The sequence below is a fragment of the Ascaphus truei genome, chromosome 2 (genome assembly GCF_040206685.1).
Source record: "Ascaphus truei isolate aAscTru1 chromosome 2, aAscTru1.hap1, whole genome shotgun sequence".
Taxonomy (NCBI): Eukaryota; Metazoa; Chordata; class Amphibia; order Anura; family Ascaphidae; genus Ascaphus; species Ascaphus truei.
The window spans coordinates 12846052-12870013 of record NC_134484.1 but is presented as its reverse complement, the minus strand read 5'-3'; the positions used below and the strand labels follow the sequence as shown (position 1 = coordinate 12870013).

At 49.4% G+C, this 23962-nt stretch overlaps 2 protein-coding genes across 13 annotated transcripts in view; one reads left to right on the top strand and one right to left on the bottom strand.

The window, feature by feature from the left end:
- The window catches only part of TOP1MT (DNA topoisomerase I mitochondrial), a 75784-nt gene extending 73030 nt beyond the window's left edge, over positions 1–2754 (bottom strand). The window contains exons 1-2 of one of the 7 annotated variants that reach the window (XM_075581409.1): positions 2560–2747; positions 790–854 (exon numbers count right to left, since the gene is read on the bottom strand). In XM_075581409.1, the coding sequence (XP_075437524.1) occupies positions 790–843 (54 nt within the window). In that variant the 5' untranslated portion in view covers positions 844–854; positions 2560–2747. Of the gene's footprint in view, positions 1–571; positions 648–789; positions 855–1802; positions 2401–2545 lie in introns of those variants that run through there. The other 6 variants (XM_075581420.1, XM_075581424.1, XM_075581416.1 and 3 more) reach the window with 6 other exon arrangements.
- An 8436-nt stretch (positions 2755–11190) lies between these two features.
- Positions 11191–23962, top strand: part of RHPN1 (rhophilin Rho GTPase binding protein 1) — a 96025-nt gene continuing 83253 nt past the window's right edge. The window contains exons 1-2 of one of the 6 annotated variants that reach the window (XM_075581461.1): positions 11191–11291; positions 13306–13405. In XM_075581461.1, the coding sequence (XP_075437576.1) occupies positions 13368–13405 (38 nt within the window). In that variant the 5' untranslated portion in view covers positions 11191–11291; positions 13306–13367. Of the gene's footprint in view, positions 11365–11711; positions 11733–13305; positions 13406–13813; positions 13892–23962 lie in introns of those variants that run through there. The other 5 variants (XM_075581460.1, XM_075581462.1, XM_075581458.1 and 2 more) reach the window with 5 other exon arrangements.

The following is a 23962-nucleotide window of genomic DNA, read 5'->3' as shown; positions in this document are numbered from 1 at the left end:
ATAGATTTATAAAAAAACTAAATTATTTTTGTTATTCAAAAAAATATAATCTTGTAGCAAGACAAAATTTGCTAACCAAACTAATGCTTAATGGGAAGAATTAATGTACGTTTCAGCGTCAGCCGCAGATAAGAGACAAATAGCCTGAAAGATACAATTTATCAGGGTCACCTCTGGGTGCAGAATGTATACTGCGCCCTAGGATAGGAACTCGCTCACACAAGCAGCAATTGGCGTTCAACACTTGTTTCAGTAACGCATTAAAATAACCCGTGTCGAATACAGGATGCAGAAATGGAACAGCCTTGTCTTTTCATCCAAGGAACTCTGCATTTTCAGAAGAGTATTTGTCAATTATTCTCCGTAACCAGGACCCATTCACATTCAGTTTGATGTGAAGGACTGGAGTACACATCCATGTCCCAATCCAAACCCCGGATTGCCCCAAGTCATGGTACATGCAGAATAATAAGAGCCCTTCCTCTCGCTCACCTCACAATGCCTGTAATACCCACCCGCAAGCTACATGGTTTCCTTTAGAGGAAAAGAAACATCAATATGTTTTACTTACAGTATCATAGATAAGAATAATGTTGTCAAGAGTCACCGCCCATCATTCCCAGTTGTATGAACACAAGGCTGGAGACTAGGCTAGCTGTTTTTTTTTAATGTGTCCCAACACACAATTATTCAGGTGTTTTAGAAACAGAGGTAGCAACTCACCCCAAGAAAAAAAAAATGGACTAGGAGGAAAACCTGTTAAAAAGGCAAATGTAATTGGCTATATACCGATTGCGGCTCTTCCAGACACTGGCGCAGGACCCGTCCCCTCTCAGCATCCATGAGTCACAGATCTGAGGAAACACGGGAGATACTGAAAATCTCCGGCACAGGAACATCTTGGTCCTGCTGTTTTTTTTGTTTGTTTTTTTAAGCATAACATTTATTGCAGTTATGCACACAAAATATACCAAAAGTACACACACACACACCAGATTAAAATAAGACGACAATGGAAGGTGTACCAATAACAAAATGCATGTCTCCATTAAACAAGATTGGTTTTTATGAGAACCAATTAAGACGAGGCGGGCGATAACACATTTCACAGTACTTCAAACTTCTTTCATGTAATCTTGTATGTTTGAAGACGGGAATTTTTTTATATCATACTGTAGACGGCATTTCAAAAGCAGGTGATAAAGCAAAACCCCCAAGGTGGCTTAATACAGCAGGGAACAGGGAAGATAAGCGTGTTTTGTTTAGTATAGAGGAGCTTACCCAATCGAGCTATAACTCACACAAAGCAACAAGGCCCTTTGTCACAATTCAGAGAGCGTCTCGTTGTACATTCCCTATCTGCACAGCCGCAGCTGCCTTAGGCTGGGGCCATGGTACAGCAGACCGTGCTGAGCTATCAGGCTGCCTTAAGGCAGTGTTCGCGTCCATGCGGCGTGTGGGCGCATGTTGCGCAAGAAATCAGGTCAAACCGATTTCTTGGCGCGACAGGCGGGTCACGTGAGCGGTTTGCCCAATGAGGGCGAACCAGCTCCGTGACGCCCCGTCCACCACGGCCAGGTAAGCGGCCGCTCATTGACCAGCCTCCGCACGCCTCCACGCGGGCGAAGGCACCATGGCCCCAGCCTTAAACACATTACTGAACCGCAGCGGAAATATGTTCTGCTACAATTCCTGTAACGTCATAAGTAGAACGACACAAACATGCACAGCAAGAATGCGGACAACCTAATACAAGAAGGGCTAAAAGTAACAACGATAAATGTCTGCTGTGTCATAATTACAATTAAAGCAGCAATCCAGTTTAATTTCTTGGCGTTTTTTTGTTCTATGATTGAAGCCGGGGGGGGGGGGGTCACTTGTCCCGTGATCCCGATTAATTTCAGCTCCGGGAAACCCCCTGCTTCCAGAGACGCGGACACCCCCTACGGAGTATCTACGCAGTCAGAGAAACTGTGTGCCTTAACATAATGGTAGCGTTTAAATGTCCCGTGTGCCAATAGAAAGCCGGGACATCTGGTAGCGGGGTTCCCATTGGCCCACGCGACCTGGACATTTAAACTTCACAGATACCGGCACCCATTACGGAGGTATATCTCGGGAAGCAGGGGGTACGCAGAGCCGAAACCAACGCAGTTCAGCTCCAGAGACCCCAGGCTTCAAACCTGAAATGAAAAAATAAATAAATGCAGCGCGGTTGCTCTCTGCCTGGACGCGGCCTAAGGAAGCAGGGGACCCCAAAAGTTAAACAGACTGCAGCCCCCCAGGTCTAGGGCCCCATTCAGATTAAGAAATAAACGCCATGGATTGGTTTAACTCCTTCAATGCTGCCTGGCATAACATTCACAGACCTTATTCAACTCGCTCTCCTGTCCCTCCTCTCCCTGTCCCTCCTCTCCCTGTCCCTATTAACCCTATCCTCCACCACTGCCCCTTCTCTACGCCCTCCTCTGACGGTGCTTCCTTCCCCCCCCCCCAACCTTTCCCTCACACCCCTCTTTCCCCTCATCCTTTCACTCCAGCTCACCCACTCCAGCTCACCGTCACACGCGCACCTCTCACATTCCCTTCTCGCGCGCCCGCCCCACTCTGTCTCACTAGCCGCGCGCCCGCGCCCTTTCCTGCTCATCTCTATGACACCGCCTCCGCGGGGCGGCGCGTGAGGCTAGAGGTGGGCGGGCGCGCGCCTTCCGCCGGAGACTAATAGGTGGAGCCAGTGCGTCTGTGTTCGTCAGGCCGCTGACGTCACCTCCGCGTGCTGCGCCTAGACGTCTCGGTGCGCTTGTGACAGTTATTTTCGCGCCTTTTTTGGTGGGGGCTGACTAGCTAGTTGCCTGGCAACGCCAGAGCAAGCCCTACCCTCAGTCTTGTTATCACTTGTCACGTGTTACATTTTTGAAATCAAACAGTGCTTGGATAAATAGTGATGCAAAAATAATAACCTAATAATGTGTGACTTCATAAAAAATCAAATCACAAAAGGGCTATTATGGTTTTTTTTACATTTTGCTTTGTCAATACCTTCATTTTTACACTGAATTTAATGGATGAGGCTGAGGTTTTTGTTGGGAAACAAGGAAGATATTTGTTGGGGTCTGGTAAAAGGAAAGTCCCCCAAAAACACTGAATCCGTGATAGTGACATACTGTAATGGGTTGAATCAAATCTAGCTAGGGTATTAAAAAAGACATACACGTATAAGTATTCCTTAAGAAAAAAAACGTACCGGTCCCATGATATTAAATGCTTTGGATAGTTTTTACAACCTGTAATCTCTTTTTAATAAGACTGGATCTTAGAAGATATAGAAGTAAATGATTCTTTGTTTGTAAAATTAACCATGATGCCATAATTAACCCAACGGATAAAGTGTACACAGTAAGGCTGCGTCCACTGTGCCGCTGGGTGCGCTCATGCTTGAGAGCGGTGACATCATCAACTCTCCAAGCATGAGCACTCGGCTGTCCTGCAATAATTTTGCAAGCACGAGCGGGGGGGAGGGGCAGGGGCATGGATCGGGACTATTTCTGTGTGTAATGTGTGTGGCTGTGTATGTGTTTATGACTGTGTTCTGTGTCTAATGGCTGTTGCTGAGCACACTTCAAAGTCAATTTTGTTTGTCTCCCCAAGTACCGAGCTTGGGAGAGCGTACGTGCCAGTGCACGAGCGCGTGACTGTGGCCATGCAGATTCGGTTCACTGTATCAAACGCGTCAACTGTGGACGGCACTGTGAACGCAGCCTTATATGATAAGCATCCGTTTTAAGGGACACAGAAGAAAATAAATACATATTTTTACAAAAGGCCATTAATAAAGTACACATTGCCCTTTAAAAGTATCAATTGTGGTACTGTATTCTGAAAACACAACAGTGTTCATAATGGGCAAAAACAGTAGTATGAGTCAACTTCATCCCTTTAATCTATTTATGTGGGAATTTTTGGATTATAGTGAAATATCAGACATTGTGAAATGTAAACATTTATACAAGGGAGCTCTGGGCCGTATAACGGTCAAGACCGCTCTATTTTCCATACACATTGAGAAGAGGGAACTTTTATCAGGGATAAAGTGGAAATATGACACATGTTTGGCTAACTAGGGGAGGTTTGGGATGTCTGATATCAGCAACATTTTGTAGGAGGGCGAGAGAGGTTGGATTCATATACCTGCACTATAGCATTGCCAACCTGATTGTATGTCATAATAACTTTTTAGGCCCGCTGCTTGTTTTCTACAGACGTCCACTCTCATGGATTTTCTCTCCGTCTCACTCATTTTTAACATCAGGGGTCCCATAGCCTTAAATGGAGCTTAATTAAAGTCAGTAGGTTTCCCTATCCATTCAATTTTTGGGGCCTAAAGATCACAATTCTCACAGATTTTAGTCTTTGCAGGTTGACGTCAATATTTCTAGTGCTAACCCGAGTGCATTGTGGTCCACCGTAGCCCTGCATTTCCATAGAAAATAAAGCTAGGGCTCAGCACATCAAAAAATGGTTTAAAACAATTTCTTGGGCTGGGTGACAACAAGGATGTTGACAAAAAAGTTACTCTGACGTTTCGCGCAATGGGCACTTTGTAGGAACCCCCAACATTTGAGCTAATACATGTCTACACATGGACATGTATAGCCCCTGGATAGAGGAACTACCAGTGCTGCTGTCACCTGTTTGCCTATCAGGAAGTAGTTATTATTCTGGATCCACAGGGTATACGCTGGGTAAAGTATGGCCAGATAGCTTAACTCGTTCCTTTTACAAGCACAACAAGTTCTTTGTTTTTTCTTCACTTTATTGGGGAAAGCAGAGACACACAAAGGCGCTTGTAGATGATAGTGTAGTGAGAGAGAGCTTTTCTATAGTTAGGGTGCTTGATAGTAGGGAAAGGTAAAAAACGGTAATCCTTGCCAGGAGGTGAATAGCATGAGATGTACTTACTCAGCCAGCTAGGGTAGAAAAGGAAGTGTAAGGCTTTCTGGGAAACAGGAATAGTCTCAGGATCAGACCAACTGTGAACAGAGACGGGGGGGGAGGGGGGTGGAATAGCCCACTCTCATTTTAGGAGAATAGGAGGTTGCTAAGGTAACCAACACTGACTAGGGCTGTGTAAAGAACATATGTATCAATAATGTTGCCTTACACATCCAGCTAGCTGCTGGGACAGGGGAAATTACCGGCAGCTGAACTAGGGAGACACAAATCCTATGAGCTGCAAAGGGGCACAGGAATTAAACAATCCTGTTCCAGGACACTCACCATCTGGTATCTGTAGATACCACTATACCTGGTATGTGTGGAACATACATATATACATACAGTAACAGTACAAAATCCATGTCCACATAACGATGTGATACCGGCCTATACCACTGGCTCCTAAGTCCCTTGGCCAAAGTCCTTTGGCAACAGATGCCAGGTGGATGCACCGGTCCAGGTTAGCTGGATGCACCACAATGTCTCTCTGTGAAAGTCTCTGGCACTGTTTCTTTTTAAACTTGTGACAGAACAGTCTTTTTGTCTCTGTAGTTTTATCTACAGAATGCATCCCCTTGTAGATATGCCAGTCATGGCAGCACTTTATCACCTGGTGTTAGGCGGAAGGACATGGCTATGTGCCCGAGATGCGCTACTGCTTGCAGGAGGGTCGTCCACCTTGAGAAGCGATGGAATCGATGTGCTCCATGTGTGTTTCTGGGCAGTATGTTCGTGAGTAATACCGACGCTTGAGATCTTATCTCCGTGTCTTTTCTGGGATCTACAAGTTCAAAATCATTGGCTAGGGTTGATGATGTTTCAGCAGGTAGTGTGAGAAACGTAAGCCATGACGTGCCCTGTAGATTGGCTGCGGACACTGGTCTGGTAACTCTTTCTGTGAAGTGTCGTCCCTGATGCATGACTTGTTCATGACAGTGGCTAACCGACAGAGTAGCGATGTAATGTTGGCTAGGAACAAAAGAGGATTGCTTTCCTCCCTGCGCAGTTGGGACTTGTTGAGACGACTTCCTATTCTCATGAGGCCATTATCATCGATGAAGGGATTCAGCTTCCAAAGGGGGCTGTTTTTAGAGATGCTCTTCTCTCAATGGATGCAACTGATTTCCTCCGCTTACATCTCTCTCTGAACGTGACATAGAACAGTCTCTTTTTGCCGTTGTAACTTCCTCTGTGAAAGGTCTCTAGTACTGTTTCTTTTTAGACATGTGATAGAGCAGTCTTTTGCCCTTGTAGTTTAACCTACGGGGTGCAACCTTTTGCAGCTTTGCCAACCGCTGAGCTGGCTGCTTTGCCACCAAGCATTCTGCGGAGTGAAATGGCTGTGGTCTGAGATGCGCCATCGTTCGCAGGAGGTTGTCCGATTGTTTCGCTTGTTTTGGACGAACATTTTGTCGATCACCTTCAGGAGGTTACTTTCTTCCTTTAGTGAAGTTGACTTGTCATCCCTTGTTATCTGGACTACTGAGCATCCTAGGCCATTGTCACATTCCCCTGATGCGAAGGTGTTTTTGTTGATCTCAGGGGTATGACCTTGTCTCTTCTCCTCGCTTGGCCTTCCTATCACTTGGATATGGCCAAGACATGGTTCGGAGTGGGATGTGTGTCCACATTCTGTTATCACTGTTCTGCGGGGGACAACATAATCTGGTTCGTGCTCTTTGTCAATGCACACGTTACCCACTATCACCCATCCTAGGTCAAGTCTGTGGGCGAATGGGGCGTTGTGGGGTCGATTGCGCTGTTTGCAGACTTTGTGTACCCTCAGGATGTCCCTACCGAGCAGCAGCAAGATCTTGGCGCCTTGTTCTACCGGCGGGATGTAGTTGGCTATTCCTCTGAGGTGTGGGTGATGGCGTGCCAAGTCTGGTGTGGAATCTCATCCCTGCTTGCCGCCATGTGATTGCACTCGATTAGTTTGGAGAGAGCTATCTTCACTCTGTTGTCCACTGAACATATGGTGTAGACATTTGCTCTCCTCCCTGTTGTCTGAGTTAATACTGCACAGGTTCTGAGTGTGTAGGGTGAGGCTTTGTCTCGTGCGTTGAACAAGCTGAAGAATTCCGTTTTCGCCAATGATCTGTTGCTTTGATAATCGATAATGGCGTACATCCTAACCGCCCTCTCAGGTTGTCCCTGGGGGTGCAAAGCTACAAGGCATATTTTGGAGCAGGACCTTTTGTCACATCCTTTTCCGCAAACCGCGGTGCACTGGGACGTGACAGATGTTGGCTCCACTTCTCCTTCCTCCCCGCAATGTTCCGCTATGGAGGAAGGGTTGTTGAGTTGGTGGACAGTCAGCGCCTCTGGATGTAGGGATGTTATGTGATTGTCACTGTTACACACTGCACATTTGATGGCTTCTTTACATTCTTTGGCTAGAGGGGTTGTGGAATCGCAGCACCTGAAGCAAACTCCGAACTCTCCGAGTAACTTCTTACATTCCTCTAGGGACTTCATCCTGAACCCAAAGCACCTGTTAAGTGGGTGTGGCTTCTTGTGTATGGGACATTCCCTGTTTGGGTCTCTTGTTTTCAGCGACCGACTGGTCAGGACTTGTTTGGGCCGTGTGGGACACGTCCATCCTGTGGACCGAGATAGGTATTATCTCGCCGCTGGCCTTTCATTCTTCAGGTGGCTCGCACTGTGTGTGGTCTACGCACCTAACATGAAACTGGGATCGTTTCTTGTTCTTGCTGCTACGCAAATGAAGCTCAAGGAGAATGAGAGGTGAGGGAAGGCGACTTGCTTCTCCCTTTTGTATTTGGAGCCTTGTGAAATCCATCTTTCTTGGAGGTTGTAGGGTAGCTTCTCCGAGATGGGTCTCACTCTGTAAGCTGAGTCTAGGACGTTGAGACCTGTTCGGGATTGGTTTATTCTTGCAGACTCCAGCTCCTGCAGCAGATCCCCGAGCTCTCGTAACTATGGCTTGCTCGGCTCTGCTTAGTTTGTTCAATTTATGATTCCCTGCCTCGTCTGGCAGTACCCAGTGCAAGGGCTCCTCTGTGGCAATTTCATCGTAGAGTATAGAGGGACCTTCAGGTATTACAAGCCCTTGTTTAAACTCTACTAGCCTTCTGGTACGTTCTTCGGCTGCCTCTTCAACTGAGTAAGTGCCCTTATCCCACCAGTGATCAACAATATCTCCCTTCATTAGGATGAACCACTTGCAGTCTATAAACTCAGAGTACCCCTGATACAACAGAGACCACCATTTGGTGCTATGATCCTCTACTCCGGAGGAAGACACTGACCCTTCTATGTCTCTCAGAGAAGAAGTACCGGATGTGCCAGTACTACTAAAAGAAGAACATGATCCTTTGGGCTTACCCCTAATCACACAGGTGTACACAGTGGGATTCATTACCGGGGGTGTGTGATACTTTACAACCTCCCTCTCAGACCCGTCATCAGATGATACACAATCCCCCTAGTCCTTTAATGAAGCAGAAAACTTTGCAGGGATACCCAGTGACTTCCCAGATCTCTGGTGACTCGATCGGGACCCCGAGTGAGATGGGACAGGGGCAAGGGCCTGGGCATGGGGCAGTGGTGGCGGGGAAGTGGCACAGTTCTTGGCAAAGTCTCTGAGTCAGGCTATGCGGTGACCAGTGGGGGTCTTTGGTGGCTCGGACTCACCCAACCTTCTTTTTCCTCGGCCCATCACGGCCTTCATGTATCTGTCCATTTCTTCTGGGGAAAGACTGGTACTCATCTGTGAAATGGGCGGGTACTTCCGCTCCGCTGGTGGAATCGAAAGTGGCGTCATCTTCACACGACGTTACGGCAGCTCGGTACAAATCCAGGTCCCGCACCAGAAGTTCCTTCTCCAATGGATGCGGTACCGGAAGTTCAGCGGGATCCTTCTAACGAAAGTAGGCACCGGGCTGGGCCTCGTCTACGGTGTCCGCCATCGTAGCCTGTCGAGAAGAAGGTGGTGGCTTCTCACCGCTCCGCTGGCTCGCGATGGTCCTCTCGTCCTCTAGCGCAGTCTCGGGTCGCATCTCAGACACACTGGGAGTCGCCACGGCCGTGGGACTCTTCCGTGTTTCAGGCCGCACCAGCGCCTGCAGTCAGGGAACCTCCAAACCCAGCTGCTCGACTTCACAGGAAAGTGGTTCGTCTCTTGTTGCAGTACTGTTGTAGTGGTCCGCCGGTAGGTGCATCACCACCGATGAACCGCTATCCCGCTCGTCGTCCGACGAAGCAGGAAGGGGCATCTCCACAGGAAACGACAGCGGGGCTCCATACTCTCACTGGAGGCAAGGGGCACGAAACGGTCCCGTTCCGGCACCACCATCAACAGCGATCCCCATTCTCCCTGGGTAGTCACCTTTTCTTTAGCGGTCTCCGTCCGCACAGGTTCCACCCCTGGATCCGACTCTGAGACCAGGTCACTCGATAGGGTACACGGGCCTGAGATATCAACCGTCTCGAGGTTGTCCACCTCCATCAACATCGCTGGGGAGCCGGTTGGCGGGGCAACGACGGTTAGGTATGGCTCCACTGGCTACAGATAGAAAATCCCGCACTACGGACATCTTGCGGTTGTGCTGAGCTCCGCCCCAGGTAGTCTGCATTGGAGACACAAACACCACAATAATTATCTGCCCTCCACCTCGACTATCAGGAGGCCTCCTGGAAGCTGGAAGGGGTTGATGCGGCACGCGGCCATATAGCTCGCGGTAGTTACTCGGGTCAGCATGGAAGCTCGACAAATCGATCTCTCCTGCTTGCCAGCTCTAAGAGACTGGGGGTGTAGCAGCTCACATCCAGCTCCTCCTTTAGTCGGAGTAGAGCTCTCTGGTTGGCTCTCGCAGTGACCCCTCCCTCTGGTGGAGATTAGAGGAGGGACACTCAGTTTCACGTCAGGACTCAGACTCGTTTCTGAGCCAGTCACAAGAGAGGGGGGCGCGGCTTCTGCTTTCGCGCCACTTCCCTTGCAAGGGCGGTGCTCTGGTTTTCGCGCCAGACCTGGGCATATCCCTGCAAATAATTCTCTTGCAGCCTGTTTGCACGCCGCACGAGCGCTATCCAGGCTTGGCGGGAGTCGCCATTTTAGATCCTTCGCACCACGCGGTGCTCTATCAGTCTTAAGCTCGTACAGTCTTAAGCTCGTACATTTCATGCATGGTACTCCCTAGCTGGGCAGTCGCCACCTTCAGTGAAATAAATCCTTCTCTTACTCCAACTTAGTACAGCCCTTCTGATGGGGTACAAGCACACTCTCCTGGTGTATCTGCAGTGTAGGTAACCTCTGCCTTAGTGTAACATCTGTGTACCTCAGGCTAGGCAAAACTCTCTCTAGGTGCATACTGCAAACAATTGCAGACCAATACAAGTACTCTGCGGTTAGTATTTTGGTTACTGGCTAGAGTACTCGTGCTTCCCTGCAGTACTTAGGTGTCAACCTACTTTTGGACACACGTAGTGCAGATCCTATCAGAAGTTCCTGTCCCATGTTAACCAGGCTACCCACTTTGGCATCCTACAACTATCTGCCTCAAGGCGACTAGGACAGCTATAGCCTTGTATCCAGATCTACTTCACCCTCTAAGGGCAAATGGAAATATTACTGTATGCTCATTTGCATGTCTTAGACAGGTCTTCAACCCTGCCTTTCATCATTATCACCCAGCATACAGCACTTCCACTGCAGCAAGGGATTCTGGGAAATGACATGCAATTGAGCACACAATGTGTCACCTTTTGTCTGAATTTTTATTTTTATATATATATATCTATATATATATAGATATATATATCTATATATATATCTATATATAGATATATATCTATATATCTATATATAGATATATATACTTACTGTAGTTTTTGTTGCTTTATTGATTGAACCTTCATTATCACTATTCCTGCAGCATGTGGTTTGGCTGCTATTCTTTGTTTTATCACAAGGTGGCGATATAATCCCAGCCACCCTTCATCAGCCTGTCACAACAAGACCCCGCCCAGCAGTCTGTAACACGTGACTTCCCCACAGGTTGTCAGGGGAGACCGGCTCCTACGTGTAAACAACCTCTCTCCATCCCCTATGTCTGCTGCCCCTATCCTCCTCAAGGCCACTCTTTCGATTGGTCGGTGGGGGGCGGGAAAGGAGGGGGGCAGCGTGTGGATGCGATTGGTCAGGTTACATGTATCGTCACGGTCCTCGGTGTAACTCCTCCCCTCCTGATGTGTGTGTGTATCAGTGTGGCGCCGGGGTCCGTGCAGTGACCGTTATTATCCGGCGCGAGGCAGGTTCCTTTACCCGGCGCGAGGCAGGTTCCTCTCTCTCTCCCCCTCACTCACCCGCCGGGGGGCGGGGCAGTTATCTCTGTGTATTAGGAGGAGGTGGGGAGGGGCAGTTATCTCTGTGTATTAGGAGGAGGTGGGGAGGGGCAGTTATCTCTGTGTATTAGGAGGAGGTGGGGAGGGGCAGTTATCACTGTGTATTAGGAGGAGGTGGGGAGGGGCAGTTATCACTGTGTATTAGGAGGAGGTGGGGAGGGGCAGTTATCACTGTGTATTAGGAGGAGGTGGGGAGGGGCAGTTAACTGTGTATTAGGAGGAGGTGGGAAGGGGCAGTTATCACTGTGTATTAGGAGGAGATGGAGAGGGGCAGTTATCACTGTGTATTAGGAGGAAGTGGGAAGGGGCAGTTATAACTGTGTATTAGGAGGAGATGGAGAGGGGCAGTTATCTCTGTGTATTAGGAGGAGGTGGGGAGGGGCAGTTATCACTGTGTATTAGGAGGATGTGGGGAGGGGCAGTTATCACTGTGTATTAGGAGGAGGTGGGGAGGGGCAGTTATCACTGTGTATTAGGAGGAGGTGGGGAGGGGCAGTTATCACTGTGTATTAGGAGGAGGTGGGGAGGGGCAGTTATCACTGTGTATTAGGAGGAGGTGGGGAGGGGCAGTTATCACTGTGTATTAGGAGGAGGTGGCGAGGGGCAGTTATCTCTGTTAGGAGGAGGTGGGGAGGGGCAGTTATCTCTGTATTAGGAGGAGGTGGGGAGGGGCAGTTATCTCTGTATTAGGAGGAGGTGGGGAGGGGCAGTTATCTCTGTATTAGGAGGAGGTGGGGAGGGACAGTTATCTCTGTATTAGGAGGAGGTGGGGAGGGGCAGTTATCTCTGTATTAGGAGGAGGTGGGGAGGGGCAGTTATCTCTGTATTAGGAGGAGGTGGGGAGGGGCAGTTATCTCTGTATTAGGAGGAGGTGGGGAGGGGCAGTTATCTCTGTATTAGGAGGAGGTGGGGAGGGACAGTTATCTCTGTATTAGGAGGAGGTGGGGAGGGACAGTTACTGGTATTTATTATTATAATAATTTGCAATGTTACTGTGTTATTTCCTGATGGGGGTAGGTCTCCCTTGCGGTGTGTGTGTGTGTGTGGTCCCGTATTGCGGTGTGTGTGTGTGTGATCCCGTATTGCGGTGTGTGTGTGGTCCTGTATTGCGGTGTGTGTGTGTGTGGTCCCGTATTGCGGTGTGTGTGTGTGTGTGGTCCTGTATAGCGGTGTGTGTGTGTGTGGTCCCGTATTGCGGTGTGTGTGTGTGTGTGTGGTCCTGTATTGCGGTGTGTGTGTGTGTGTGTGGTCCTGTATTGCGGTGTGTGTGTGGTCCTGTATTGCGGTGTGTGTGTGTGTGATCCCGTATTGCGGTGTGTGTGTGGTCCTGTATTGCGGTGTGTGTGTGTGTGTGGTCCTGTATTGCGGTGTGTGTGTGTGTGGTCCTGTATTGCGGTGTGTGTGTGTGTGTGTGTGTGTGGTCCTGTATTGCGGTGTGTGTGTGTGTGGTCCTGTATTGCGGTGTGTGTGTGTGTGTGGTCCTGTATTGCGGTGTGTGTGTGTGTTGGCGTGGTCCTGTATTGCGGTATGTGTGTGTGTGTGTGGTCCTGTATTGCGGTGTGTGTGTGTGTGTGTTGGCGTGGTCCCGTATTGCGGTGTGTGTGTGTGGTCCTGTATTGCGGTGTGTGTGTGTGTGTTGGCGTGGTCCTGTATTGCGGTATGTGTGTGTGTGTGTGGTCCTGTATTGCGGTGTGTGTGTGTGTGTGTTGGCGTGGTCCCGTATTGCGGTGTGTGTGTGTGGTCCTGTATTGCGGTGTGTGTGTGTGTGTTGGCGTGGTCCTGTATTGCGGTATGTGTGTGTGTGTGGTCCTGTATTGCGGTGTGTGTGTGTGTGTGTGTTGGCGTGGTCCCGTATTGCGGTGTGTGGTCCTGTATTGCGCTTCCCCGGGAGAAGTCCTCGGGAAGATCTGGGATTTGTCGCTAATGTTTCTTGTGGCTCAGCAGGTGCATGTGGACGACGACGATGATGATGGAGGAGGAGGAAGAAGAGGCTCCCGCAGCACATAATGAGCAGCACCATGAGACGGGCGGCAGTGTCAGGAAGGTGAGCGCTTTCTACGTGTGTCTTGTCTATCTCTCTCTCTCACAGGCGACTATAATATGTATATATATCAGGTCTGCGGAGTATGCAGCAGCGTTTCCTTTGCGCTGTTATCTCGGTATTAAAACAATACATGAAATAAACCAGTTTCAACGTAACATTTTCTTCTTTTTATTTATTTATTTTTTCAAAACAATTTTTATTTCTCAAAGTATGTATGAGATGAGGCACAGACACACGAAACTGGGGGAGGAATGGGGAAACAAATCATGTAGGGGGAGGAGATGAGTAATTACATGTGAGTATACAATACTGTAGGTAAATCATTTAGTAAGTAACGTAACATTTTCTGAGAGATGACGATGAATATTATACAGTATGATCCTTTTCACTCCTCCCCCCCCCCGGTAGCGTTTTCCAAGCAGGAGGGGCAATTAAAAGGTTGGTCGGGGACCACATCCTAAATTCAAACGAGCCACCCCAAAAAAAGTAAGTGCTTCTAATTATTAGCGTCTGAACAATACATGCAGTGCATCTCTGTACCTAAGAGCTAGCAATCTAGTTACCATGTGGGCTGTAGGGGAGAGAGGTGCATGTCTTGGGGTTTATTTATGAAGTGACATAGTGAACCTTTTTGCTGTAGAATTTATGCTTATTCAGTAAAGTGCGATGTCTGATTCCGCGTGCGGGACGCCACGGAGGCCTTAAGGACACTGTGCGGTAACGCCAAGTCGGAGCCAGTGCAGTCTATCAAATAAACGCAGCAAGGCGGATAATGTATCTATGTAACTTTCACCTCCTTAGACCCATGTGCTTTGACGGTGGTGACTATTAGGGGAATTACAGTACCAGCTGCAAATATGATGAGATATATAACCGTTTGATGCAACAGTTTTTCTATGTAACCGGTGTCTCCATGGTGGCTGTAAATAAGGGGTTGCTGCAGCCCCCCATGTCTTATAAATGTTGACATTATGGTAATGTATGTACAGTACCCCTCACCCAAAAATAATACTATTCATTGTATTTTAGCTCTGGGGACCCCTGGCTCCTAAGACACTTACTGTTTTAGTTGCCTGAGATTTATTTATTTTTATTTATAAAATATTTTACCAGGAAGTAATACATTGAGAGTTACCTCTCGTTTTTAAGTATGTCCTGGGCACAGAGTAAAACAAATAATACATGGTTACAAGTACAGTTACATAAATGAGCAGGGTATACATTATATACAATACATTGCATGCAGTTAGAGAAGATGTATATTATAGGCGTATGTAACAGTTACAGACCAGATTAAAATGTGAGACAGCCTTAGATTTGAAAGCACTTAGACTGGTGGCGGCTGTGAGAGTCTCCGGTAGGTTGTCCCAGTTTTGGGGTGCACGGTAAGAGAAGGAGGAGCGGCCGGATACTTTGTTGAGCCTTGGGACCATGAACAGTCTTTTGGAGTCAGATCCCAGGTTATAAGTGCTGCATGTGGTGGGGGTGAGGAGCTTGTTCAGGTAGCTGGGTAGCTTGCCCATGAAGAATGTAACCTCCTTCGCCCCGATGACATTGCCACTTCATATTGGCCCACGGGACCCGCAATATTTGGTGGCCACTTTGATTTAAAGGGGAAATTAACATTGGCAACTGAACAGGGCGTATCTCTGGAACCGGGGGATCTCTGCAGCTAAAAATAGCTCTGTTCAACTATGAAGGACCCCCTGGTTTGAATTGAGTAAATTAGATGAAATGTTTTTTTTTTTAATGGGTAGGCAAGATTGCTTTTATAATATCACCCCACTTTAACCCTCACTCTTTTCCCCTTACCTGAAACATGTTCCGTGTGCGGCCTGTGCTGTCTGGAGATGGGGGAGACGCCTCTGTCTCTGTCCCGGGCTGAGGGATGGGGAGACTCCTCTGTCCCGGACTGAGGGATGGGGGAGACGCCTCTGTCCCGGGCTGAGGGATGGGGAGACTCCTCTGTCCCGGACTGAGGGATGGGGGAGACGCCTCTGTCCCGGGCTGAGGGATGGGGGAGGCGCCTCTGTCCCGGGCTGAGGGATGGGGGAGGCGCCTCTGTCCCGGGCTGAGGGATGGGGGAGACTCCTCTGTCCCGGGCTGAGGGATGGGGGAGACTCCTCTGTCCCGGGATGGGGGATGGGGGGAGACGCCTCTGTCCCGGGCTAAGGGATGGGGGAGACGCCTCTGTCCTGGGCTGAGGGATGGGGGAGACGCCTCTGTCCCGGGCTGGGGGATGGGGGAGACGCCTCTGTCCCGGGCTGAGGGATGGGGGAGACGCCTCTGTCCCGGGCTGAGGGATGGGGGAGACGCCTCTGTCCCGGGCTGAGGGATGGGGGAGACGCCTCTGTCCCGGGCTGAGGGATGGGGGGAGGCGCCTCTGTCCCGGGCTGAGGGATGGGGGAGACGCCTCTGTCCCGGGCTGAGGGATGGGGGAGACGCCTCTGTCCCGGGCTGAGGGATGGGGGAGACGCCTCTGTCCCGGGCGGGGGGGAGGGGGAGACGCCTCTGTCCCGGGCTGAGGGATGGGGGAGACGCCTCTGTCCCGGGATGGGGGAGACGCCTCTGTCCCGGGCTGAGGGATGGGGGAGACGCCTCTGTCCCGGGCTGAGGGATGGGGGAGACGCCTCTGTCCCGGGCTGAGGGATGGGGGAGACGCCTCTGTCCCGGGCGGGGGGAGGGGGAGACGCCTCTGTCCCGGGCTGAGGGATGGGGGAGACGCCTCTGTCCCGGGATGGGGGAGACTCCTCTGTCCCGGGCTGAGGGATGGGGGAGACGCCTCTGTCCCGGGATGCGGGAGACTCCTCTGTCCCGGGCTGAGGGATGGGGGAGACTCCTCTGTCCCGGGATGGGGGAGACTCCTCTGTCCCGGGATGGGGGAGACTCCTCTGTCCCGGGCTGAGGGATGGGGGAGTCTCCTCTGTCCCGGGCTGAGGGATGGGGGAGGCGCCTCTGTCCCGGGCTGAGGGATGGGGGAGACGCCTCTGTCCCGGGCTGAGGGATGGGGGAGGCGCCTCTGTCCCGGGCTGAGGGATGGGGGAGACGCCTCTGTCCCGGGCTGAGGGATGGGGGAGACGCCTCTGTCCCGGGCTGAGGGATGGGGGGAGACGCCTCTGTCCCGGGATGAGGGATGGGGGAGACGCCTCTGTCCCGGGCTGAGGGATGGGGGAGACGCCTCTGTCCCGGGCTGAGGGATGGGGGAGACGCCTCTGTCCCGGGCTGAGGGATGGGGGAGACGCCTCTGTCCCGGACTGAGGGAGGGAGAGACGCCTCTGTCCCGGGATGGGGGATGGGGGGAGACGCCTCTGTCCCGGGCTGAGGGATGGGGGGAGACGCCTCTGTCTCGGGCTGAGGGATGGGGGGAGACGCCTCTGTCCCGGGATGAGGGATGGGGGAGACTCCTCTGTCCCGGGCTGAGGGAGGGGGGAGACGCCTCTGTCCCGGGCTGAGGGATGGGGGAGACACCTCTGTCGGGGGATGGGGGGAGACGCCTCTGTCCCGGGATGAGGGATGGGGGAGACTCCTCTGTCCCGGGCTGAGGGATGGGGGGAGACGCCTCTGTCCCGGGCTGAGGGATGGGGGAGACGCCTCTGTCCCGGGCTGAGGGATGGGGGAGACGCCTCTGTCCCGGACTGAGGGAGGGAGAGACGCCTCTGTCCCGGGATGGGGGATGGGGGGAGACGCCTCTGTCCCGGGCTGAGGGATGGGGGGAGACGCCTCTGTCCCGGGCTGAGGGATGGGGGGAGACGCCTCTGTCCCGGGATGAGGGATGGGGGAGACTCCTCTCTCCCGGGCTGAGGGAGGGGGGAGACGCCTCTGTCCCGGGCTGAGGGATGGGGGAGACGCCTCTGTCGGGGGATGGGGGGAGACGCCTCTGTCCCGGGATGAGGGATGGGGGAGACGCCTCTGTCCCGGGCTGAGGGATGGGGGAGACGCCTCTGTCCCGGGCTGAGGGATGGGGGAGACGCCTCTGTCCCGGACTGAGGGAGGGAGAGACGCCTCTGTCCCGGGATGGGGGATGGGGGGAGACGCCTCTGTCCCGGGCTGAGGGATGGGGGGAGACGCCTCTGTCCCGGGCTGAGGGATGGGGGGAGACGCCTCTGTCCCGGGCTGAGGGATGGGGGGAGACGCCTCTGTCCCGGGATGAGGGATGGGGGAGACTCCTCTGTCCCGGGCTGAGGGAGGGGGGAGACGCCTCTGTCCCGGGCTGAGGGATGGGGGAGACGCCTCTGTCGGGGGATGGGGGGAGACGCCTCTGTCCCGGGATGAGGGATGGGGGAGACTCCTCTGTCCCGGGCTGAGGGATGGGGGGAGACGCCTCTGTCCCGGGCTGAGGGATGGGGGAGACGCCTCTGTCGGGGGATGGGGGAGACGCCTCTGTCCCGGGATGAGGGATGGGGGAGACTCCTCTGTCCCGGGCTGAGGGATGGGGGGAGACGCCTCTGTCCCGGGCTGAGGGATGGGGGAGACTCCTCTGTCCCGGGCTGAGGGAGGGGGGGGAGACGCCTCTGTCCCGGGCTGAGGGAGGGGGAGGAGGATCGCAGTCTCCAGGACTCGCAGGATATTCCCACTGAGCAGCCAGCATAGTTTTCCCACAGGCGCTGTTGTTGGCAAAGGTTCGCGGCACTTTGTGGTTCCTCTGCACCCGTGATTCAGTGACACTGATATAAAAGGTTTGATGTGTTTAAAGGTACAGTGCCACTTTGGAGCCTTGTGATAGATGTAATATGTTGAAACTAGGTAAATTGCACGTTCTGTATAGAAGACATTAACAATAAGACAAATGTAAGTATATTACGGGGGCAAGTCCTCTTTGGGCCAAAGTGAAAGAACGCCAACGACCTGTTTAAGGGATATCTGGCTGATTGCCTTATTTTTTTTATTTTTACACATCTGACACTTACTTAATTTTTTTTTAATTACAAAAGGTTTATTAAGGTTTCGCTGGTATGGGGTACAAAACAAATTGGGCATCAAATCAATCGTATACAGGTATATACATGAGCTAAATGGTCTGGGGAGGATGGGATTTGGAGGAGGATTTGGGGTAGGAACACCATGCTAGCACTCATCCATTGGTCCTATTCCCTCATTTGGAACGGCCGCCTCCGAACCTGCCAGGGTGGGGGTAGGGTGGGGGAGATGTATTGCTACCTCCAGTAGCCTTCCTTCTGGTGCCTCACCCAGAGGCCTCAGGCTATAAGTACTTTTTATAAGTGACTAAACACGATGACCTGAGACTTGGGAAGGGTTCGATCTCCTCTGGCTGTTTCTTTTTGTCTGATGTCCGTGTGTTCAACAAGAGTTTGCACAGACAAAGCCCCCCCCCCCACCCTTATCTTTATTGACACTTTGTTGACAAAGCCTTCACTCTTCAGAGGCCCCTAGGAAATTCATTTCCAGAAAAGAAAAGCAACCAAATCTAAGGCTGTTGACACAGTTATATTTGTTTAGGGACGGACCCTCAACTGTTAAATTATTTACAAAAGGTTATTTTCTGGGCGGTTTTGGGAGTCTGACAATTTTCCTTTGTAGCTGTAATGGGTGGTGGGGGGGGGGGGTGGGGTGGACATTGTCAGTCTTGTTTGCTGTAGCTGTAATGGGGGGGGGGGCTGGATGGTGGGGTGGACATTGTCAGTCTTGTTTGTTGTAATGGGTGGGGGGGGCTGGATGGTGGGGGGGGGGGCTGGATGGTGGGGGGGGGGGGGGCTGGATGGTGGGGTGGACATTGTCAGTCTTGTTTGCTTTATCAAAGTCATAACTTTTATCAGGTTTTTCACACTTCCTCTGTATCCAGACACCATAGAGATGGCTTTTTTTGTTTTATAGAATAGCATTAACGTTTGCTAACTAAAATTGCAAGCATTCAGGTCCATTTTTAATCAAATGTAGATGTATATCCCTGAAGAAGAGTTGCATGGTTTAACATATATAAAAATAACTTTTAGGTAATTAAGGCATAATATTTTATTATAACTTCTCTATTAGCATTCCAATTTCTGACCACAACTGTCACCCCGTGCATAGCTTTAATTGCTGTAGAGTGGCTAGCGGTTTCTGAATAGGTAAAGAACAGTTGAGGTTGCGTCTTATATTATGAAAGTTGTTCTGCAAGTAGGTTTACAGTAGGACTGGAAGAGCTTGTGTCACAATTCTGGGTTGGATTACCCAAATACATCAGCCTCTTGTGCACTTGCAAACTAGTTAAAGGTCCAAGTGAGGAATAGAAACAAGATCTTTTCCTCTGTAATTGCTGGAGACCAAATTACTTCTGAACTTCACACGTAACCACTAATTAACTATGCATGTTGAATGGCTTATACTGTAGAGTGGTACAAAGTATCCAGTTTACTGATGAGAGACTGAAGACGTAAGTGTGAACAGTGTCCCCAAAGTTGGAGATTGGCATTAACGTTTGTTGGGCATTACGTTGCCAAGCCAAACACTTTTCTTTAGATGTTTCCCAACCTGGTATATGTTTTAGATGCCAGTTTATCGATACTTGAACAAAATGATACAGTAAGCATTGGTCACGCTCAAAATCCTTTGGCATGTAACATGTCACTGAGGATAAATGTGCTTTAAAGTCCACCCAAAAAATATTGGCCTTGGACATTTTATTCTAAATAGCATGGTCAATTCCTTCTAAATAGCATGGTCAATTCCTTCTAAATAGCATGGTCAATTCCTTCTAAATAGCATGGTCAATTCCTTCTAAATAGCATGGTCAATTCCTTCTAAATAGCATGGTCAATTCCTTCTAAATAGCATGGTCAATTCCTTCTAAATAGCATGGTCAATTCCTTCTAAATAGCATGGTCAATTCCTATGGCTGTGAGACATATATTGTTGGTTTAACATAGATTTATTTTTGTTGCTGAAGTTGTACTCTATTAAAAGACTTGTTTGTTTTTCTCTCTCGTTTCCATGACTGCATCACCCTAGGGTAATAGGTCACTCCCAGCTGGAGGTAGGACACAATCATCTGATTGAAAATAGGTGTGTGTATATTGGAGACTTCCTCTCTCCTAATCCTCCAGTTGTTTGTGTCCTACCAGCAGAAGAGGACACCACCTGAGTCACCATTCAGAAGCCGGGAGGGGGAGAGAGGCAGAGAAACCACAGCTGCAGCTTTAAAGCTGCACCTCTTACCGCCGGCATCCCGTAATATCGCGATAACAGGTAGTCTCCCATATCGGCACTCCAGGACATTGTTATCGAGATATTACTGAATACCGGTATATCGCCTAACCTGAAGTGAAGTGGTGATGTCCCCGGAACTGCTTGTTCAAGGGCAAGAGTTGGATGTGGACAGTCCACCACGTAGGAGTTGGCATTATCAGGAGGCAGTACCTTCCCCCTCCATGTCAGCTGGGGATTTGAGGAGCTCTACCAGGAACATACATTACATGCATGCATGCATACATATATACACACACACTTCCTGCAGATGTCAGTCCCATGAGCGTTGAGTTGCAAAAAAGAAACACTGGGACACCTGACGAAGGCTTGCCCGAAACATTGTGCTTCTGTCTTCATGTACACCTCTCACCATAATCTTTTTGCATTTTTGGTTAATAACTGTTTTACCTTTTTCTTAATTGCTACAGGTTTCTTTATATGTACATTAAGTGCAGTTGATCAGGACAGTGTCTTTCTCTCCTTTACCTTGTTTTTCTTATGCGCTCTATTTTCTAGCTTTGTGCCTTGACTTCTGTTACTTTCCTATATCTGCTCTTGCTCCATCTTCCCCTTCTGTGGGAAAAGCTAAGTCCCTTCTGAGGAGATTGCTGCACGTCCCAAAAACTGTTAAGGCAAAATTGAAATGCCTCAATTGTCTCGACTGTAATAAAATATTGCAGGCGGGATCACCAGGCAAGTTATACCAAATCTGTTTAAGAAAGATAGACTTAGAAGAGGCTCCAGACTGTCAGACTTTTTTTTCCTGGTTTAAGACTTTAATGGTTGACGCATTTTTCTCAGCCAGGAATTAAGCATTTAAGTTGTCTGTAAAAAGCTCAGTATGTTGATGTGGAATCCGATATATCTAATAACGAATCAGAGGAAGAAGTCTGTTTATTTGAGACCAGGTTTCATCAAATGAAGGGGATAGCGAAGATTAGCCAACAAGTTTTAATGTGGAAGATATAAATCACCTGCTAAAAAATGTTTTCAACTCCAGGAATCTAGGAAGAAAATAAGTCTTGTTCTGCATTGGGCAATATCGGCATTATTGAAAAACTTTTTTGAAAAAAGTTCAGGAAGGAGTTACATTCTAAACCTGTATTTTAGGACGTAAGACATGACAGTATAACCCCTGAGGAAGCCTGCAGGTGAAACACGTTGGGTTGAACCACAGAGGCTTCCGTAGGTGTTCGGCATACACCACGCCCATACATGCAAGTGTTGCCTCCATAATGCTCACACGTTCATGGATTGCACGTGACCTACCCTTTGGAGCCGACAGAGGAGTCAGCTCGTTCACTGGCGCTGCCCAGATGGGACTCCACGAGGACCTATATGGAGTCGGAAAAGGAGAGACCCCCCACCGTAGTGTACACCCTGAGTGACGAGGAAACGTGAGATGGGATCAGTCACCTTCTAGGCTCTGTGGAGACCCTGGACGACCAGAAGGAGGATACACACACATTACGGGAAAATAAGTTATCAAAAGTTGCTTGTGACAGATGAGTATTCCCAAAATATCGTATGTCTTCAGCTTTAAGATCCTTCTATTGCACAACATATGCGAGTGCATTTTTATTCACTTTTTTTCTCAAATTGTATTGGTGTCTGAAATAATATTACACCATTGTTTTTCCTTTTGCTCCTTTCCATTTCCCCATCGATTCACATGCCAGAGGACCCCTACTTCTACACTAAAACCATCAACAGAAGTGTGTGTGTGTGTGTGTGTGTGTGTGTGTGTGTGTGTTATAACGTCAAGGATAAAAAAGTAACTATTCCTCATGTTTTGAAATTTTTGCAACAATGTTTTGATAAGTGGCTGAGTCAAAAACTCCTTGAAAGTTGAAGTTTCAGCATTAACGATCACTCTCGACATGCCAATTGCGAACAACAAATTTGTTCGCACGTTTATCAATGCAACTGGCAGGATAAAAGCAACATTTATAACCCCTATTGCACCCTGGGATATAAATCTAAACTTGGAAGCATTACAGAATCCACCTTTTGAACCAGTAGACCTGAGATCACGTTAATTGAAAATCTTATTTTTAACAGCTGTCACAACTGCCAGAAGAGTATCTGAGTTAGAAGCATTGTCCTGTGACTCATCCTTTTTTTGTATTTCTTCAAGACAAAGTGGTTATGCGAAAGCTTTCATCATTTCATTAAAAAAGAAAATTTCAATTTTCATAACAAGGAGACAATAGTCCCTTCTTTCTGCCCAAACCCAAAGAATCCTGTGGATGCCAGATTGCACCTACCAGACGCAGTAAGAGCTCTAAAAATATACCTGCAAAGATCCAAGGATAAACGATTGTCAAGGAGGCTGTTCATATTCTTTGCTGGTAACAAGAAGGGAAGTTAGGCATCCACACCCACCATAGCCAGATGGATCAGAACCACTATTCAAGAGCCCTATAGGTTTAGACATCAGGACATTCCTCCTTTAATCAGCCAGAGCAATGGCAACATCATGGGCACTAAAACATCAAGCCTCATCAGACCAAATGTGCAATGCCAGCCACGTTATCCTCATTACACCTGTTCACCAAACATTATAAATTAGATCTCCTTGGTTCACCTGAAGCAAGTTTTGGACGTCAAGTCCTCCAAGCAATCGTTCAATAACCTTCCTCCTTGTTCTATCTTGGAACCGCTTTGGGACGTCCCTGAGGGGATGCACGGCCATGGAGATGAACGAGAAGCAGATAGATAGATATATATTTAACTTGCAATAAATGTATTTTCTTTTAGTCTCTCCATGTCTGTGCATCTTAGGTTCCCGCTCAGAGTAGTAGTATCTTTCTTTGCCTCTTAAAATAATTTCTACAGCTTGGCTAGACGTTCAACTGAAGGAATAGGAGAGAGGAAGTCTCCTTTTTATACACCCCTATTTTCAATCAGATAATTTTGCCTTACCTCCACCTGCAAGTGACCTATTACGCTATGGAGATGCACTGTCGTGGAGACTACGAGAAAATTATTTTAGACATCTTGGTATGTGTATATTTTTATAGTGCCAACCAGTACAATTTTTATTTGAGCATTGGGAGAAAGTACTACATTTTGCGCTCTCCCCCCTGCTCCCGCCCCCCTTCCCACTCTGAGCTCGCGACGTCACATGACGTCGTGTTGGCATGGCAACACGTCGCCGAAGAGGCAGCTGAGATCAGGTAAGAGAGATTTACAGAGGCCTAGGGCCTCCCCGGCATTTAATATAAATGCCTGGGGAAACAGCGCGGGGCCTCTGTAACCACCGCGCCCCCCCAGAAAATCTCGCGCCCCCCACTTTGCGAACCGCTGAGTTAGCGTGTATAAGAGCATAGTGTGAGTAGTGGTCATCCAGGACTTGTTGAATAGGTCACT